We start from the raw sequence: 20,906 nt of genomic DNA, 5'->3' as shown, positions 1-20,906 counted from the left end.
GATTTCATCTATGATGGAATAGACAAACAGACAAGACACAAAACCAATGTTCACGCCATCCAAGTAAAGTCCTGTGTGTGGTATGGACAAAATGTACATAGAGCGGACGTAGGAAGTTAAAGACATAAACAGAGAGGGAAGGTAGTTGGATGGTGTGAACACCCAACTAAAATATAGTTAGTCTATTTATGAAGGTCTAGGTCTAGGTGTATTATTGAAGGTCTAGGCGACTCTAGGTGCTGAAAACTTTCATAATGACGTTTTAATATTTTCAGAGAGAGAATACGACCACTTAAACTACACACCGCCGTCGAACACCTTGAAGGCGCATTACCAACGTATGAACAACACTTTCACGCCTCAAGCAACAACGACCCCAAATTTGCCCCCTAACCCCAATGTCCAAATACCACCAATACCCCCACTACCCAAAGCGCATATAACCCCGATTCCCCTGCGACGGGAGGATGTCGAAGCTCCTCCTCCTCCAAAAAGGGAAGATCAGTTCAGTGATGACGAAGAAGCCACTAGTTAGTTGCGTAATTTTATATCTTCATAACATGAGTTTTTTACCTTCAGAACCGGGAATCAAACCCAATGAAACAGTTACAAATGTGTTTATGTGGGCTATTTGCCTATTTTGAGTAGGACATCCTCGATGGTTTCGTCAATTGTACGTGTATGCACCTGGATACGTACGCACTTACGTTCGTATGTAGATGCGTACGTACTTTTGTACGTGAAACGCTTTCCATACATTTGATTCCATAGATTATAGAAATAATTCTCGATCTTTCAAAACATCTTTAAACATCTGCCTATTGTAAAAAAAACCTCAACATAAAGCTATAAAGGCGACATTACATTGATAATTCTAACTCTTAATGATCTTGTGTCATATACATGTATATATAATTCATTAATATTTTATCAATTTCTTTAATTATGGCCTCCTAAATAGTGCCTATTAATAAAAATTATTTTTTATGAAATTTTTAACATCGATATTTTGATAACATTTTTAAAAGTAGTGTTCATAACTAAGATCTCGCGTAATGTTAGAGTAGTTATAGGGTTCAAAAATATTTTCCCTTCTACTAAAGTGTAATTTGCTCTAAACTAGTATTTTCGTCTCTTTCTGCCGTAATGTCCTTACGCTGTGGTGAAAAGAGACAGGTTACTTGCTGTTTTATAATGAATAATGGGGATTGAGTTTGAAAAAGTATTTGACGATGTCTGCGTAATTTCATTGGTCTAAAAAGTCTAGAATTTTTTCATGTGTTTCTGAATCTCTGAGGTCTATATTCTGAAACGTCAAACTACAATCAAGTTTTAATCACAAACCAAGCTCTGATGTGATGTGATCCTAAAAAATGTGTATGTTAGTTCTTTTCTTTTTTTTAAACGGAGATTTTCTTTTCGTTTTCTACGTTTAAATATTACGCAAACGTTTAACGACTTGTCAAATTTTAACCCCGTAATAATAAACAGAGAACTATTTAGATTTAAACAAAGTAATTAATTTATCTTTTGGTTATATTCAAAAGAATTACCTGTTTTGTCTCTCTCCATCATTGTGTTCGTACGTACGTAAACGTACGTTGTGGATAAGGTGCATAGTGACGTATAAAAGGCAAGTATCATATTCCCATCTCTTTTCATCTCGTGCAAATAGAGAGAGAAGAAATAATATAGTGTGTAATAACATATCTCAAGCAAATTAATTAACAAAAAATATCATTTTAATACCTTGTTAATATAGTAATGACAGTTGATCTTTTAAAATTAGATAGTAATTTTCTCTATATAAATATTATCTCTTATATATACAAATGTACAAATTTATATACCTGGGATGAAACACTTTGCGATAGGCGTTACCCAAAACTAATTTGTAAGGGCGTGGCCACGTGACTCAGCGTAAATTCATTTGACGCAAAGAATTTTGTCTAAAACCCCCTCATCTTCTATGTAGTTATTATTTATAGTCATAGATTTTAAGAGAAAATCAATTTTAATATATAAAATTTGTTTCCAAATATTTGTAAGTTCGTGCTTATATCACTTTCTTTTCGTACAAAATAATATTTTTTAAACGGTTGGAAAGATTTCGCTTATTAGCAGTTTCAATTAGCTTGTAAATGGTTTTTTTATATATTATATTGCGACGTAATTACTTTTCAACAACGTACGTGTGTACGTACGAGGTGACGGTTTGTACGTTAGTCATTCCACAGACTATAAATTTTTTTAATATGCAAAAGCTTTAAATTTTATATGAAATCAAATTAAATGAATTATATTTTATATTACCCTTTCAAATGTTTAAGCTATTAATGGTTGTATAAATTTCTTGCTCAAATGTAAAGAAGTGCCAATTTATTTCTTGTTGATGGCAGCTGAAGTTTAGTGTCCCTAAATTTAAAAATTCTACCTAGATTCAAAATTTGAATAAACCAAAAAGATTGATCTAGACTTTAAATTTAACGTAAAAACATAGTTCTCGATTGCGGTCGTTGACCTGCAACATTACAAGTACTGACCCTATCAGCTGATCATTGTAGGTTTTATATTTTAATCTTTATACTATTATGTATACTGTCATATTGTCATTTTAATATATTTTTTTTATACTTTAATATTGTTGTATATTTATAAAGCTATAGAACACTTTGGCATGTATATTTTACACTACCTGACAATTGGCAACTTTCATATTTATTGTGTAGCAAAATTAAAAAAAAATATCTTTTAAAATTTATTCTACATTTGTTATAGTTATTAAGGTTCTAACATATCGTGTAGTTTTGTCAATTACTTGATCTTTTACTAATCTGTGTATTTAATGTATTTTTTTTAACAACGACAAGTGTCATCTACATATTATGTCAAACTTCAAACGTCAAACATTAAATATAGAGTTTCATTATTCTCTGTAGATAAAATTGGTAGTTTTTAACGGGTTTCTAGTATTAATAGTGTACAGTATAATTCAAATCTGAAGTTAGCAATAATCTTTATCGGCGTGGAGATTGGTATGCGAGGTGAAGTCCTAAGCAAAGACTTATGAATGAATCTTGACAATAATTGCTTGGAAGTATGGTCGAATTGCCATCTAATCCTAGAGTAGCTTATCATTTCATCATGGCAAGTATTTCATGACATTTTCCGTCGATGTACACTTTATATTTTGATGTCTAGTATTTAAAAGCTTTAAGAGATGGACTTTACCTGTTTACTCTTTAAGCATTTATTATTTAAGCTCGGCCCAAGATATGAATTACAAATAGATTTATTGGGTTAGAGCTAAATTTAATATTATTTTATTTTATTTTATAAATTGTTTTAATATCGAATATTTTTTATTAGTTTAAGATTTTTGAATGATATGGATGTTTTTCTTCTCAATTGCGAAAGGGGAACATGATCCAGAATGTATTGGTCCGATAGGAATAAAAGTTGTGTCGTTGTACATGTATCTGACGTCTATGAAACCATAGATATATGGCCCCGTTAAGCATTTGTAAAGAACACATTTACATAAAAACAATGTTCTGACCTTGAATCTGCGTTCATAAATTTTGTATGCTTCAGTGAGGGTCACAAACGTAATTTGCGAAGAGTAGCGTTATTTATAGATAACTTTAGTTAGAAATATTTGTGATATGTTATTGGGTATTGAATAAATGAATTTGCTATTAATATATTGGTTTTATTTGTATTTAAATGCGTAAAGGTTACATTGCTAATATTTGTCCAAGTGGTACAACGCGTGGCCGCGAACATTACTTCTATATATCAATTCAGTTATTAATATAAGTCAAGAAATATAGTACGTTTATATTACGATTTAAAATGAAGATATTTGTTTTATTTTATTCCTTTGTGATCGTTCAAGTAAGTATTCATTGGTTTTAATTATTTTAGCTAGATTCAGTTGTTTTATTTTCATTATTTCTCTAGGTATCAGGATCATTTTACGATGAGCTCCAGGGTGCCATGCATTCAGTTCAACATGGATTTGGAAAATTGCTAAGTGATGTTGTGATTGATGTCACAGATACAGTACATTGTACTATTTCTGCAGTTGAACATGTTTTAACCCTAAATGGATTAATGAAAAATAAATCCTCCTATGGTCATAAGTGCAGGAATGAACCACTTCTATTAATAGGTAGATATAGCGACGATCCTTTAGAAAATTTTCTCAAAAGTAGAGATGCTATCGAAGGCAAACGATTCGGGCATGAAATACATAAATCGATATCTAATGTTAACACAACGTTAACAAGGGCACTAGATCATCACAGTGGTCGACAGAAAATTGATTCAATCTCAAAAGTTCTTAAGCACGAAACAGAACAATTGACGAAAGTTAGTAATATGTTACGAAATGAATTGCACAGCATATCACGAAATGTTAATTCCGAATTGGAAAAGTTTGGTCCTGATATAACACCATCCGTTTGGACCGAAATAGAAGAAGAAAGAAATTTAGAAAAACAGATAGATAATTCAAGACCGGCTAGGATAGATGCAGCAAATTCTGATCCTTCAAACCAACGTAACTCCTACACTGATGCGAAACGTGAATTTGATCATATGAGAGATGCTGTGGGACAGAGCAGTCCATCCGAAGACTTACCAAAGACATTTAGGGATGTAGCGGAAAGAGAAAAGAATAAATTGAATCATAATAGCGATGACGGTCGTGATTCAAAGTCAATATTCGACGTTGATAAAAGTGCCTTGGATAAATTTTCGCCATTCTATGATCCCGAATCTAAAAATCAAGAAGAGCATCAGCGAATTATTGAAAAGGCACTTAGTGTTATCCGAGACAGCCACCGTACTGACCGACTCATGGATCAACTGAACAAATCAAAATCCGGTTCTGATGTTTTTGCTGCGGGTAAAGATGTCTTTAACTTCTAAGAAGAGTATTTTGGGACTAATAATAAAGCTAATGAGCTAATAAATGAGACATTATTTCTATATAATAACGTTTTTATTAACAATATAAATTGGGTACATTACAAATTGTCTACAATGAACTACACTACCACTGGCAGTCCAACGTGCATGGATAATAATATTCCTTGTTGCTTGTAAAATAAATGATGTATCACTTTACATTTAAACAATAACCATTTTTTTATATAATTATTTAGTACTATCTGTAGACAGAGAAGTTCATTACATATCTAATGGTAATTCAATTCCTACTAACAAGGTACAAAAGATCTGTGAATCACTAAATCGGATTCTCCGAAGCTTAACTCTACCGGTCTTGACAAATATAATTATTAATTTACCATTAGAGATAATGGACTATGAATGCGACTGCTAGGCATAAAGGCATTTAGATATCTATTCCATATTCGAAATTCAATATTAAAATGATCAAATTATGCATTTATCCTACAGTATAATTAATTCTATGTGTGCGTTATTTGAATCCTTTTATACAAAAGTAAAGTGATACAACGAACAATTTTAGAATTAATTTTTAACTTTATATGTACACAAAAGTTATCAAACCTTTTAATGTAATCATCCACACCGATTACTGAACGATTGCTTGATTCAGTAAGAAATAATTTTTATTCTGTATTCCGTTTGTGGACGATAAAACATTTAACGGGGATTAAATTTTGCTTTCATTTATATTCAAGCACCCACAGGACACTAAGCTATGCACCAGTAAAATTACCTAACTACTTATTGTATAATCTATATCCGTTCTAGTTCACTACAAAAGTGCTTTAAATATATTACATAAATAAAAAAGATTTTGCGTTGTTATTCGATTGTTTTATTTTGTACATAAAAATTACGTTCTCATTTAATTGCGTTAACTTAAATTTATACAATGTATTTACAAATTAACGAAATGCCCTTGCTAATTTGGCACGTTAAAATAATTTAAGCTCGGTTTCAAATTATAGGGTTTAATTGAGCAGGTTATAACTAGCAAGAACACTTCAACTTAAATAAATTGCATTCATTATGTTCCTTTAACTGTCTGTTTGCACCATCTAACAATGAAATATACTCAACCTTATGAAACTTGGTTTAAATGCTTTATTTATATATTAATTATAATTCAACACATTACAATATAATGCTACTAATCTACAGTATTTGTAAAGCTTTCTTTTCTAAAACTATCAAAAAATAATTCTAAAAAATTATTATTGAATTTTAAACGCATCCAATTTCAGATTTTACTATTAATTTTTTTGCCTATTGCTAAGCGAGACATAACTAGTAAAACAGCGGGTTAGGTATCAGATAGACACAATGCTTTTTTTTAAATGATCAGCCCTCTACCGAATATGTCAATCTCTGAATAACTAGAATTTTAAATACATGAAGAAATTGAATCAATTTCTTAAGTTGGATGGTGCAACAGCAGTCAATTTTGCTAAGTTTTTGTCAAAATTGAGCAATCTTATTTAGATATATTGTACTTATTATCATAAGCATGGAAATTTACTCTACATTCAGTGACTCGCTCAAACAATAAAAAGGAATATTTAACACGAGATTAAACCTTGTAAGTAAATACGATTTAACAAACGGGACTGTGATTTACATGGTTATTATAAAATTTTGCCGGTGGCGTGACAAACTTTTTGTCCAGGGCTCAGATTTTTGTATTTGTTTTGTGATCGTTAATTTATTAGTAGGCAAGTATCTTTTGCCTGAAACGCTGAAAACTCTGGCCCCCATACGGTAGGTTTAGATTTAAATGTGAGTTTTTATAATACACAGTTTATATAATACAGTTAACATTCTCTAAAATATCTAGTGGCGTTTGCGCTCTTTATGTACTTTTATATATTGATTTTTGACAGTTCGAAAGAATTCAATTTCAATTTAATTCAAATATTTCTTTACTACACGTATTGAACAATGATTTTTCGCGCCTCCGTTTTGGTCCAAATACGCGACAATGGATTTTAGATTTTACTAGGCACTAAGGCCTCAATATATGCTTTAACAGGAAATAAGTAGTTCGTAAAACTAATAGTCAAACGAAAGAATTGGTCGTTTTGATTTAAAATCGCCGACCAACCAGTGTCGTTCCAAAATTAAAATGAAACTCTATTGTCAATAAATCCCTTTTGGTATTTATTTGGAGTGTACCGTCAAACTGAATGTAAGAGTGACTGTGGTCATGGCACTATATGTAATAAAATCGATTTGTACATGTTCTATTCTACGACAAAGTAGAGAAATATCGAAGAGAACTACTGAGAAATATCTATTATACTTAAACTAGAAAGAGCATAGGTTCATAGTTGTTTAAAGTTTATTAAGATGTTCACTACGTTTAACGGTCCGTTTTCCCTTTAATAAACCATAATAACTTTTAATAACTTTCGTTCGTATTTTTAAATAATTATAATTATAATAATTTACTTAATTAGTTAAAACTTTCTTTAGACTATTGCATTTTCTGCTAAGATTGTTGCCGTGTGATATTTATTTAATGTTTAGTTCGGTGATTACCTGTGTTGAAACAAAGATATTTGCACAAATTTTAAACATGGCTTAACACAAACCAGCCTAAATTTCGTATACCCATAATCCAAAGTGATAATTAAATAAAAATAAGTTACAATAGATATTGGTACTTGAAAGGATTTAACTCCTTAAAAAGGACCAGACCGTCAAAAATTCCATAAACATTGGGATAATTTATAAAAAGTTGTATTGGCTACTTAAATTCTACTGAAAAGTGTAAAACAGATGGGTATTCTCGTTACTTAAAATTAGAGTAACTAACAGCCGTACACAATCCAGTAAATTTAATAATAAGTGGAAACTTCGAGCTAAGACAGATTTCTGATTTTGTTAAACAAAAAATTTTGCGATTAAAAAGACTGCCGGAGATTTTATTGCCAGTCATATCGTACGTTCTACGGCCTTGATTTGAACTGGCAGTAATATTAGAAGAATTGAATATGTATGTTTTTATAAGTTTATAAGTGTACATTGTGTTACCTAAAAGAATAAATGATTTTGAATTTGTTATATTAGAAAATTATAAATAAATGTAAATTAGAAATTATATTATTATCGTTGTTGGGGCCAAGAGAGACCAAGACGTTGCAACTATAAACTTCCATATGACAAAAACGTATTTAACATGTAGGAAGTCGTAGCATTAGTCAATTGTGGCTTCATTCTCTAGATATATTATAGGTAAGAATTGGAGATTAGTCTGACTATTAAATAGAGGACTGTACGGCTGTTAATAATATATGATTATTAGGAATATTTGTATAAGGGCAGCTGTTTAATTATTGCTTATGAGGTAATATTATATTTTTATGAATATTAAGGAGAAAAAACTACTTAGGTAAAAGTACAAATTGAAGAAACAACTACATTTATCTCAAGAGTATTGATTATTAATAAACCGAAATAAATAATTTTATGTTAGCCGACTTCAACAAGGAAGGTTCTAGAAAATTTTCTAGTGTCCCGAGAATATTCTACGAATCTAGATTCGTAGAATATTCTCGAACTTCCTGCAGTGCGTCCATGGACGGCTATCAATTAATTGCGCCTTAATGTGCGGCGTAATGTCTGTACCAAAATGGCTTTTTTCTTGTCTGCCCAATGATTTTCAAGATCTGATGATGAACCCAGATACGTATATATTGCATATTGAAGTCAGCTATATGTAAAGGAATTTTAATAAATTAAATTCTCAAAGACAATTCTATAAAAATTACCTACATTAATTTCCATAATAAAAGTTAATTATAATTGTGAGACTATTTAAATTGCAAGACAATCAGAGTATGATAGATTTAAAATGTCGTGGAATAGAACACGAGGGACGGTGTGGACATGGTTTTTGGTTCTATTCCGATCTCCTACAAGACTACGCCACAGAAGCCAGAACATATAAAAGATATTCATAACATAATATGGGACTGACATCGAATTCTATTTATGTTCCACAACCTCTTACTTCCCTAAACTAAAACCTATAAAGAAATCTAAGCTTCTGAAATGAAAGTTTTGTTTCTTGCTTGCAAGACTACGACAACACGCTTTATTAGTCAATTTGATTGGACGTTGGATTTTTATACTTAAATTTGTCTCATAAATTAATTCCTGCCTCTGTAAGATAAACATTTTTTAATTCGGTGTAATTTTTGCTTAACAAGTACATGTATCACTAACAGATTAGAATTTGCTATATTATGAAATTGTATTTATTAAAGCAATCCATGGCGTATTCCTGCATCACATTTCACATTTACGTTGGCGGTGGACACCTCACAAGAGTGGAAGTGGCGATTTGGTTAAAATGCTTGTCTATTGGCACTCTGTCGTCGTATAGCGTCGGGGCTTGCAGAATGATCCCCGCTGTTCCAACGAGAACCGCCAGAGTGAATATCCATAAGAATAATCTATCCAACACCATCGCGACATATTTCCAATCTTCTTTTACCTGGAAATGATTATCACAATATAAATACAGCGTGCGACTCTCATCCTTGAGGTCGTAGGTAGGTACTTTCTAAGTTTTTTTTATAGAACAGGGGGGGCAAACGGGCAGGAGGCTCACCTATTGTTAGTGATACCGCCGCCCATGGACACTCTCAATGCCAGAGGGTAGTGCCACTGATTTATTGATTTTTTATATGGAAAAAGAAGAGCTTTTTGGATATAATTCAAGTATGAAAGGTGTTTTGTACTTAATTTGCTAATCGACATGAAAACTTTGTTGAATGCAAAGTTGTATATTATTTATATTTGCGCTTTGACCAGCTATGAAAAGTGTATGTTAATAAATTATTAGTGCTTGACGTTTCTAGAAGATGAATGGTATTTTGATTAGAATGCGTCATTTATAAAACATTACTTAAATTAGTGTATTCTACTTTTTAGAATATTAAAAGAAATATTTTTTTGTATTTATAAAATCTTTCCAGATCGTTTTAATGGCACATAAAGATAAATAAAATCCTAGATTTAATATGACTAATAAGGACGAAAAGAGAAAAAAATAACGATTCATAAACAAAAGTAAAATTGATTTCAAGCAAGGAGCAACTACGGATATTCAGACTTAGCTCGTCTATCAGAATGCTCAATCTGGAGTTCGAGTTTTAACCAAAACGTCTACTTCTGAAAGGACTAATTGAATATATGCCTAGGGTATCTAGAACACGAAAATGAAGGTTTTAAGTATATAGCACAAAAAGTACCTTAGTAGAATCTTCTAGCATCCTTGTGTGTTCTGCGATAAAACGCACACAAAAGCATGTCTTATGCACTTCAGGCGGGCAGGAGGAGTGGCTGAAGCCTGGTGGGGGATCCGGTACTGGGCTTAGAGCCTCCTCTTCAGGAGCCCCTAGTACTCCGCCCTCCGTGGATCCGTGGACCACGCAGCTTCCACCGAAACGATTGCTGTCACTAACCCTGAATGAAGTAATGATAAATCTCGTTTAGGTCAAAAAATAAACTTGTATCATGATATTGACAGGGATAACACGTCAATAAAAGTGAGAGAAACAGAGACACTTTTTCTCTCTTTAGCTTTTAAAAAAACCTATGAGTGACAATTTCTATCACTCATAGGTTTTTTAAAAGCTATTAGTTTATATATTATTTTTATATGGTAGTATGTTCTTCAGAGAGTAAAGGTGAACCAATTGCAACTAGCCGGAGGAGTTATTAAGGAAAAAATAAAAGAAAAGTACCTGCATTGATTCGTTTGAGCGTCAAAGAATGGGTTGACTACCAAATAATCTTTTTAAACTAAACAAATTATACCAACGAAAAACTTACTGAGAGCTCAGAAAATAATTAATTGTAACAATTGCAAGCATTTTATTTGTAACTTAGTAGCACAGAAACACTATGTACCAGTTGTGAAGACTGAACTTAGTTGACTGAAAATGTTCCTAAGCCACTAGAATTCTAATTATGTACATTTTATTTAAAAACGTTGATTAGAGGTTTTCTTTTTTATGTTAAAACTTTGTTCTATGAGAAATAAGAAAACATATGTTAGCTTTAGATTTTCAAGGTTATAGTTTTTTTTTGTTTGTTTATCATAAAAAAGTACCAACTTTGTAATGTTTTTGTAATCTCTCGTAGAAATAAGGTAAAAGGAATTATATGATTTAAAAAAATATTAATTCATTAAAACAAGGTTTTTTTTATCTTTTTAAATAAAACTTATATAACATTGCGGACATTTACATCCTAGAAGCAGTTAAGGGATATATATGATAAAGTGTGCCCACTAAATACAACAAATCAGGAAGCGATCCATCTGACATGATTCTTATACCATTGTATCTTCTTCATTTTTATTTCCCCTAAAGAATTTTCAATCAGACTACCTGTGGCTGGAACGTGTTACATAAAAGGGATTGTAGTTGATTCCCAAACTATCGAAGCGAAATAAATAATTCAGTAGACACTCAACAACGCTGTCGAGGGTGGGATAATTGAATGACTTTAATTTTTGCAATTTTTTTTCAACCGATACTAATGACAGGTTTTTATTTTTCTACTTAGTACGTACCATTTAATAATGTTCCTAATATGTTTCGCAAGATCGTATTTGCGAAACATATTAAGAACATTATAATAAAAAGGAATATTGCAGTTGACTTGTCAGTTATTAACAATTACCATCAAAATACTTGCGTCATTGTTGTGTGATGAAAAGAAAAACATTTATTTTCTTTTATTCTCTTTCTCTTATTCTAGGTATGAAGTGGCATAATCTTTAAGGAAGAAAAACGTACTTTTTTACTTGCTAATGACAATAACGATTATAAGAACACTTTGAACTGAAATAACGTAGGCTTGAGAATAGTTTTAGTACTTATTGCAGTTTATTTGAAAGATAGATAATCCTTATACAGTCTTGTCCTTACCCAGACTGAACATATGTAGTATGCGTGAGGTCCTCTTTACTCGGGGTCCTCGTGAGGGGTCTTAGGGGCGTGGCAGGTGGGGGCCATGCCCCTGGAGCACAGCAGTCATCATCAGCCGCCGCGAGTCGGTACGGATAAAGAGGTTTTGCTGTACCCCCACAGCGGACGACAACACCGCATGTTGTAAAGCGAGATCTGCAAGATATTATACGAAGTTAAAATATATTATTACTTTTTGGTCAATAAATCGTGTTATATTTATGAGGTACAGATGTGTACAAAGTACAAAACATATGAAAAACTGAAACTTTTTGTATTATACCTATTTGTCATCTAATTTTATTTACGTCATTTTTTAAATTTCATGTATCAATCTGAGCAGTGAAAGTTAAAATTTATATATTTTCTATTGTATTGTATATATATAATGTCTCCTTTATATTATAAACTTAAAACGAATAGAACGTTTTGAGAAAAATCTCAGCACAACACACAAATTCATAAATGCTAAAAGTTAAGCGTAATGCATATATCATAGTAGTCATTTTCAAATATCAGTTACGGGAATAAATCACGAAGATCATTCATATTTAAATATGCGTTCAACAGTGCTCTTGCAGCTTTTTAAGCTTCGCAAACAGCGTTATTATGCAGCCGCTTGAAAAAATTGCTATTGCATTTTAATCAATCGCTATTGTATAATTATATCTCTAGTAAATAAGTGCTTACATAAACATAACAAGGAAATATACTGTAGCTGTATCCATTTTTATTAACCTGCATAGTAATAATATAAATAATTAAAATTAAAAACCATTAAACAAAATTTAAAAGATATGGTTCCTTTGGCATTTCCTCGCTGTATTGCGATTCTTATTCTTTGGGCGGACAAACCACCAGCTCTGGGGTCACTGGTACTATTTCCTAGGCACCAACTTAACTCTTTAATTAGTGCCTGTGCACCAGAATCCAGGAGTCTCTATTCCAAGTCTTCTCTCCAACTTCGTATCCCCTTGGAGTAGAGATTTATAAATTAGCCGTATATTATTTTTCGCCTGCTGTTTTGCTTGTCGGAGGCAAACGTGTCACACAATAAATACATAAATTAGATAATAACATAAGTTTGAAAACCTAATCTATAATATCTAGATGAATCAGACCCGGTCGTAAATTGATCACTTTATTATGTAGTATTAAATGTTATGGCCGTCTAAAACCGTTTTCGTTGAGTGACCGTTAAATATTTTGGGTAACGTTTCACCATCGATAAAGTACATAAATAAATGTTATATGTGTATGGCTATTTTGCAGTACTGGCCACTAAGGTGATTGACGGCAGTGGACACTAGACAATAATAAACAGGTAATTTTGGTTTACAGATAAAACTCTTAGGTGATGAAGATAACATTAACTAATGAAACTAACGAAGTGTTAATGAGTTGAAATAGTTAGCAACATAATATAAGGTGCCAATTATTTGTGACTATTTTACGTAAAGGGTTATTTTTTTGTTTTATTATACAATTACTCCAAAGAAGAATGACAATTATTTAGATACATTATTGTAACATATCATGTCTGAAAATTTGTAAGTTTTTGTGAGAAAAAAATTAAAAAAATATTATTATTATTATTATTAAGAGCAATGTTGGCCTAATGGCTACAGTGATCGACTCTCATCCCTCAGATTGTATGTTTAATCCCTTTTTGAGCCAATGGATTTTCTGTCTACAGCTGTTGTGTCTATGTGTGTAAAACTCACTCCTATGGTGAAGGAAAAGATCTTGAGGATACCACCATGTCTTAGACCCAGATGTCACCGGTGTGTGTTGATCATCTATTTACTTATTAGAAATGATCTAGGTACAGGATGAGAGATAGGTACAGAAACTTACCAAGGACAGATTGTAGCGCCATTGGACATTTAATTTTGAATTTATACTGTTGTATTCAGTTTCTTGTGCCATCCCATAGGTATAGATTTTTGGTTAAAAATAGGTTCTAAATTGGATGTTGCGACTTTTATCAACCAATGACAATATAAATAAGTTTTATTTAATATTCTAACTTACAAAGGTTTTAGGAATAACATTAAATACACAACAAACTAAAGTAATAATAAGAATTTGAAATTATTTCTTGCCAAACATAATATTTTTGAAGCAACGGTTTTATAACATAAATAATATCAAATCAGAGGTATAAGAAGTCGGAAATTGTCAAAACAACAATATATATTTTCGGTGAGCACTTCTTGGCTACGCGGTCTTGAAGAGCACTCTGACTTGAGTTCGCGTACTAGAGAAAAACCATTCTAAAAATACGTTTAATTTCTTAAACACAGACATGTTTCAAGGGTGATTTTTTACGTTAAATATCTTTAATATAATATAATTAATAATTTCATTTACTTACACAATTGGCAAGCCTGTCCCTATTCAATTCAATAAAACTATAATTTTTAAATACTTGAGTTCTTAATGTAAATGTCCAAATGGTGGCCCGGTATGTTGAATTTTTCTAAAGGACGGATTTAAGTACTGTTAAGTGACCAGTTTGGGTTCCGATTTTAGTTTCTACTAGATTTATAACTAATGACTAATTTAACCTTTACCGTTTAATTAATGAATTTGTATGCGGCTTTTTGAGAACCTATATTACTCGTATACCTATTGAATAAATTTCAAGTTATCTATTTTAAAAATGAGCTGAGTTGGCCTAATAGCCTCGACGTGCGACTCTCATCCGTAAGATTGTAGGTTCGATCCCCAGTTGTGCACCAATAGACTTTCTTTCCAAATACGCTTTTAAGATTTACTCGGATGGTGAAGCAAAATAACTCAAAAAGTCAACGACAAGTGTCCGGCACGGAGGTCGATTTTGCCTATTAGATTGACAATACATTCAGAAGTATGATACCGTATATATGCCCAAACCTAAACAAGTTTTAGCACCAATGATTTTATTGATTTTAAAAATGATTTACATTATCAATAAATGTCAATTAAGGTTAGTGCAGGTATATAGGAAATTTATCCAAATAAATTTTCGTTAAGAATTCAAACGTAATGTGCTACATAAAAAGCTTATTACACGAAAAGGTATTCCTCGTAAGAAAAACTTCTTAACTTTCGTTTCAGTCCTCTGAAAATTCGTGCTGAAAGTTTCGTAGCGCTACGAAAAAGCGTAGGTAATGACTGCTACATAATTTTTGGATCCTCTACGAATCGTATTTTACCGTCACGTTATTGTTTGATGCCCAGAAGCAAAATATATTTGTAATTTAATCTTTGCTTGTGGCATTTAATTTGACAGAGTAGTCAACATTTATGCAGGCCGGGTAATCTGAAATTTGACTCATATGTTAAACGGAGATTAAAATTTGTAGTAGCCCTTGTCAGTCTTCAGACCCATAGATAAAATGCCCTTGAGAGACTTTCCCTTGCCTTTTATAGAGGTTAAACATTTTCAAGCATTCAAAAGTACATATAGATAATGAAACTCTGTAATATTTTATTACGTTAATATCAAGTATTTATCGAATATGATACTTGAATAGCTTACAAACTTAACTAAAACACTTACTATGTACTCTCATGTGTCGGCTGTTTAATAATAATCGTATAAGAATATTGGTCTGAAAAAAATGCATTAATTTATTTATTTCGGATATTTGTGATTATACGGTAATTAGATAATTTTTTTTGACGTCAAATAAATATAATACAACTAAATTCACAAATATTTATGTTATTAAGTTATATAGCGAGGTGCCGCAAGCTGCTCAAGAAATGTTTATAATTATTAATTAATGTGATAAAGCTTTTCATATAATTCAAACTGTAAATCATAGATATTCTCAGTGAAATATTACGATTAATAAAAGAGGCTTGTCTCTACCAAATCACCTTAATTTAGACTCGCCATTTTTACTCAATGTTCTGTAATCAACGCAACAGCAAGACTCAAAATCGAATTCATCCTGCAAAATCAATCTTCGAACTGATAATCAATGTAAACATAGGTAAGACGAGTATTAATTGAGGTTGGAGCTTCAATGGAGCTATCTCTAGATCTTCGAGAGCTATTTAGATAAGCATCGAGACCGCAGAGACGCCACAGATTATATTACTCATAGCTGAATAAAGCCCACAGATTATTGAATGTTTAGATATTTTGGATTTGAATAGATTAAAAAACGTTTGTTTTATGTGAAAGTAAAACCTCTTTTCTAGATTTTTATGCGAATTTAAAACATTGTCTATTAAATATACTTTCATCGACGCGTTCACTTAGTTATTTTTTTAAATCTTTAAAAAAATATTATATACTCGTAAACCAAGATAAGAAACCGGTTTAAAAAATCATAAAGGCTTAATGCAAAATATTTTTTGCTGGAAGTCGAACCCAAGAGAACCGAATCTTTGCAATCAAATCAAAATGCAGTTTTATATTTAATAAAAAACTTTTGAAAAAAAATTGAAAAAAATAAATGCTTCTAAATTTACTGCCAGCTTTCAAATCAAGGGCGATGAACGGACAGGAAGTGGCAAGAGATTCTCCGCCACTCCTTTTAATCGCCAAGCCTTTTGTTTTACAAAATGTTTGTTAGACGCTGTAACAATTATTCGCCATATTTATGTGAGATCCACTAAAGTGATAATCAAAAAAAACAAAAATCATTTATTCATAGATGTTTCTAATTTTAAATTCACTGCCGCTTCTCAAATCAAGGCCGTAGAACGGAAGAGTGGAACTGGCAATAAAATCTCCGCAACTCTTTTTTTATATTGTTTGTGATAGTGGTCACAAAAAAAGTGGTTGCTTAAATTACGGATATGAAATTAACTAATAAAACAAACAAAGTCTAAATCAGTTGAAATGGCTCTGAACATAACTTGCCAATTATTCGTGCCCACGTATGGGAACTTTTTCTAAGTTTAATGCAATTAGAGCAATGTTGGCCGGCCCCATCTAGCTTCAGCGTGAGATTCTCATCCCTGGGGCCGTAGGTGCGAACCCTTGCTGTGCCAACTTTCTTTCTATGTGCGCATTCGGTTCGCTAGAACGGGGAAGGAAAAATATTGCGAGGAAACTGGCTGACCTTAGACGCTTGTTTCAATACTTGGATCGACGGCTTGTGTGGCATAGAAGGTTAATAACCTACTTGTATAGATTTACAAATGATAATGAAACAAATACAGGAATTTAAATCCCAGACCTAAACTAGTTGTGATCTAACAACTGATTTATTTTATTTTTTAAAGTATTAAATAAATAAAATTTTATAAATCTACTATTATTCAAATACAATGCGATACAGGGCTGATAATCTTTAAACAAACTGGGTCAGAGTAGCCAATTCTAATTGACTGTCAGACTGTCCTAGCACGGAGCCTTGGGGGATTTGAACAGATAGTCAATTTATTCAGGAAGCAAGAAGAATAAAGGCGAATAAAACAGCACGGAAAAGCTAGTAATATACAAAACACAATTGCTACACTTTACACTAAAATTAAATTTTGTCACATTGGACTTATAAATTGAACAATAACACCGACATTATGAAATTGATCTTTTCCCGCCCAACCAAACATGACAATATCCTAAAACCGTGCTAATGACCCACTGAAAGGCGGTACTCATAATTCGCCTTAATAATTCACTTGACGGTTGTATTGGGATGTGTAAACTCGTTCCAGCAATCACCTCTTAATTACAAGAGTGGTAAAACAATTAGGATTTCTGGGCCGGCGTAAATGAACACTTTGTTGTATGTACGGAATTACCATGAATATCGGAGAGGTATGTGCTCACTTCATCATGGCAGATACATTTCTGCAACATTCCTTGTTAATATTATATTTAAACGCATTATGTCGTTGATTTGGATAAATATAGTGTATTTATTTTATAGGTTGACAAGAGGTATATTTGGCCTTTTTTGAAATGCATTTGCGTATTCCCCTAAAAGTTGTAGGGGTATGTGGTACCCACACCAGAACCTGCTATTTAGAGATTCGATGAACAATACCCACTAAAAATAAAACATTGTTAACACAATAAAACCGTTAAACGGTTTAAATGGTAGAAGCGCGAAGGCTCCATAATTTCTAACCTATTATTTTTATGTTGCACGTTATTTAAAATATGCAAAGGGGAACCCTCGCAAGTCGATAATATATTTATGCTTATGCACCCACGCACCACTGCCCTGAATAAAATAAACGCTACTATGCCACGGGCCCAAGTTATTTCTGTTCAATCTTAAGCGTTCGTTCAACGTGCTATTGAAAATATTTTATCGTTATCTAAAGTAGGTCACTCACATATCAAGTTGACCTAACATTGAATGCGTTGTTGCTTTGAAGTCAAAGAATATTCCAGATCAATTTTCCGGACTTTCTGCATCGGCAACCTATGGAGAGTCGATGTATAAATGTGTTTGTAAAGTTTTGCAATATAATGGTTATAAATTTATGTTATGTATTTGTTTTTAGTACATAAGTAAATTATTTAAATATGAAATCCCATGGCCTGTTTGCGTGTGAATTTCAATTCGCCTCTCTGTTGTAAACTTCTCTTCTTTCGGATATGTCGCAGCCAAACTAGCTTAATTAGCCGTTCAATTAACAGCCTAGCCGTTTAACTAAACGGCCTGAAAGATATTCAGCGTTTGTTACAACATTAAATAAACTGGCTGGCTAATGCTTAGGCTATACGATAGCTAGTACGATGGATAAATATCAAAGATTTAACATATGACATATTATATAAATATTTATTTTAAATTAAATTGTTTGAGTCAAATTCACATTATTATTGTCACAACACTGTTACATTGTAATTGTTATTTTTCTTGAAACTTTGGAAAACACCATCAAAGATGTGGTTGCCGACGCCATATTGACAGTTTGAAGAGTTTCGTTTCGAGTTTGAGAGTGGCAGAAAGTAATGAAACGTCATCGATCCAAGTCATTTGTCTTGCTGGTTAATCAACTGGCTGAATATCTTTCAGGCCGTTAGTTAAACGGCTAGGCTGTTAATTGAACGGTTAATTAAGCTAGTTGGCTGCGAAATATACACTAAATAAAAACAATCGATAAAATTTCTATATTTCGACTTTGACTAAATTTATAATACAAAAATACATTGTCAATTAGAAGTCATCGGGCTTCAATAGAAACATTATTTTCAGCAATCGAATGAATTAATCCACATGTACACTAAAGAAATTGTTGCTTACCCTAATCAATCTCTAACTCTATAAGTTTCTTCACAACACAGGCATAATTGACGTTAACTTCACAGATTAATCTTATCTAACTTGGTAAAGTAATATAAAATTTAATTTGTCTCTGTACTTTGGCTTGATATGTAGAGGAAAATATATTACGCGCGTAGCGTCAGGATAAATTCAAGGAATTTGTTATCAAAATACCTTAAAACTTGGAAAAGGGTAGAATTTTTCAAAGTAAAGAACTTTATTGCTAACATTCTGGTGCGGGTCAATGACGTCCAACGCAATATATATATGCAAATTTGTTGTAATATATGTATTCAGTAAGCAATTTTCATCGCATCGTAAAAGCTTTGTGGAAAGTGCCTATCTCTCAGAGTTAAAGTTGAAATCATGGCAATTATTTTTTATAAAATTGCAATTCCATACATTAAAACAGGAGATACGTACAACTGATGTCCCTGTAATGGATGTACGATGCCAACGGGCATACAACACGTGCGAAAAGGGCAGTTATCGGAGCCTTTGGACATAAAATTAAGCGCGTGCGTCGCCGGCCTTTAAAGTAGAAGTGTGGTATAGCCCGGTCATTGCCATCACTCATAACCATAGCATACAGAACTTATTCTCCTTATCAGAAACATTTTTGGTATGTTGAACTAGTATTTAAATTAATATATTCTCTATGGTTCTGTGGTTACTGTAATAATTATTTCAATTTCTTTATTTAATAATAAAGTCATCATGGTATATTAAAAAGTAGTTGTTTTCAAACTTAAAATACTTAAACACTTACACAATCGTTCCACAAACAATGTTCACGAAGTTATAATTGATTTACACTTGTTTGTGAAATTGAATAACAATACAGATTTTAATTACATTATTGTTTGTTTGGTTGGCAACGAGTTTGGATTTGATAATTGGCTTTATCATAGTTCATATATACAACATCGTGCTAGATAGACTGGAACTATGATATAATACGCACTCTATGTATTATTTCTTCAGCTAAAAATCATTCTTGCCTCTTTCTTCTTTTTCAAATTCTAGAGCCGGGCTCGTGTCTTTGGATTAATCGCCACTCAATGTGCTTTTGCGTCAGTGCCTTAATCTTTTCGGTTTTCCTCTTCCTCTCCTGTCTTCTCCATTCCAAGAAGGTCTTAAAGAAGTTGTTATGTCGCACCAGATATCCAATCGTCTTTCCTCTCCGGTTTTCTATGGTACTCAGTAGATTTCGTTTTTCTCCGACCATTCCCAGCACCTCTTCATTGGTCTTCTTTTCGGTCCAGCTTATCTTCACAATTCTCCTTCAACGCTACATCTCAACTGCTTTAAGTTTTTGTAACTTTTTTAGTAATAACAAATTTATTCATATTCGTAACTATTCACACTTATGCACGTTGATATTAAAGAGAAAATTGAAGGTTGAAATTTACATTTATGTATTACGTTGAGGACATTCACACTGGTCTTATTGAACCAAAATACCACATTTAATAACAAACGCCTATCTTTCGTTGGCAAGATACAAGCACTTAATAGTGAGAACAAAATGAAATCAGACTTATAGACGTTTAAAGCATCCTTCAACTCTTTCTATTAAAGTTGACGCTGCGGTGAAAAAAGAAAGATCTGAGAGCGGTTCATTAAAGATTGATTTTTTCTATGAATAATAAATCAATTAATTGCCCATCATCTTCACTTTACTTTCAGTAGGTCGGTGAACACTTATGAACGT

At 32.2% G+C, this 20,906-nt stretch overlaps 3 protein-coding genes across 4 annotated transcripts in view; 2 read left to right on the top strand and 1 right to left on the bottom strand.

The window, feature by feature from the left end:
- Positions 1 to 3,702, top strand: part of LOC110992570 (protein draper) — a 34,617-nt gene extending 30,915 nt beyond the window's left edge. Inside the window, exon 19 of the mRNA XM_022258444.2 lies at positions 276 to 3,702. Within this exon, the coding sequence (XP_022114136.2) occupies positions 276 to 535 (260 nt within the window). The 3' untranslated portion in view covers positions 536 to 3,702. The remainder of the gene's footprint in view (positions 1 to 275) is intronic.
- A 95-nt stretch (positions 3,703 to 3,797) lies between these two features.
- LOC110992572 lies at positions 3,798 to 5,430 on the top strand. Its single transcript, XM_022258445.2, has 2 exons — positions 3,798 to 3,897; positions 3,964 to 5,430. The coding sequence occupies exons 1-2, from the start codon at positions 3,856 to 3,858 to the stop codon at positions 4,933 to 4,935; spliced, it is 1,014 nt and encodes a 337-aa protein (XP_022114137.2). The 5' UTR covers positions 3,798 to 3,855; the 3' UTR covers positions 4,936 to 5,430.
- Positions 5,431 to 8,089: 2,659 nt separating this feature from the next.
- Positions 8,090 to 20,906, bottom strand: part of LOC110992573 (acetylcholine receptor subunit alpha-like) — a 68,310-nt gene continuing 55,493 nt past the window's right edge. For both annotated transcript variants that reach the window (XM_022258446.2, XM_045634073.1), the window contains 3 exons: positions 11,925 to 12,119; positions 10,239 to 10,452; positions 8,090 to 9,478 (listed from right to left, as the gene is read on the bottom strand). In XM_022258446.2, the coding sequence (XP_022114138.2) occupies positions 9,284 to 9,478; positions 10,239 to 10,452; positions 11,925 to 12,119 (604 nt within the window). In that variant the 3' untranslated portion in view covers positions 8,090 to 9,283. The remainder of the gene's footprint in view (positions 9,479 to 10,238; positions 10,453 to 11,924; positions 12,120 to 20,906) is intronic.

The sequence above is a fragment of the Pieris rapae genome, chromosome 2 (assembly GCF_905147795.1).
Source record: "Pieris rapae chromosome 2, ilPieRapa1.1, whole genome shotgun sequence".
Lineage (NCBI taxonomy): Eukaryota > Metazoa > Arthropoda > Insecta > Lepidoptera > Pieridae > Pieris > Pieris rapae.
Note: the sequence above shows the minus strand (reverse complement) of the source record. Positions and strands in the feature narration are given on the sequence as shown.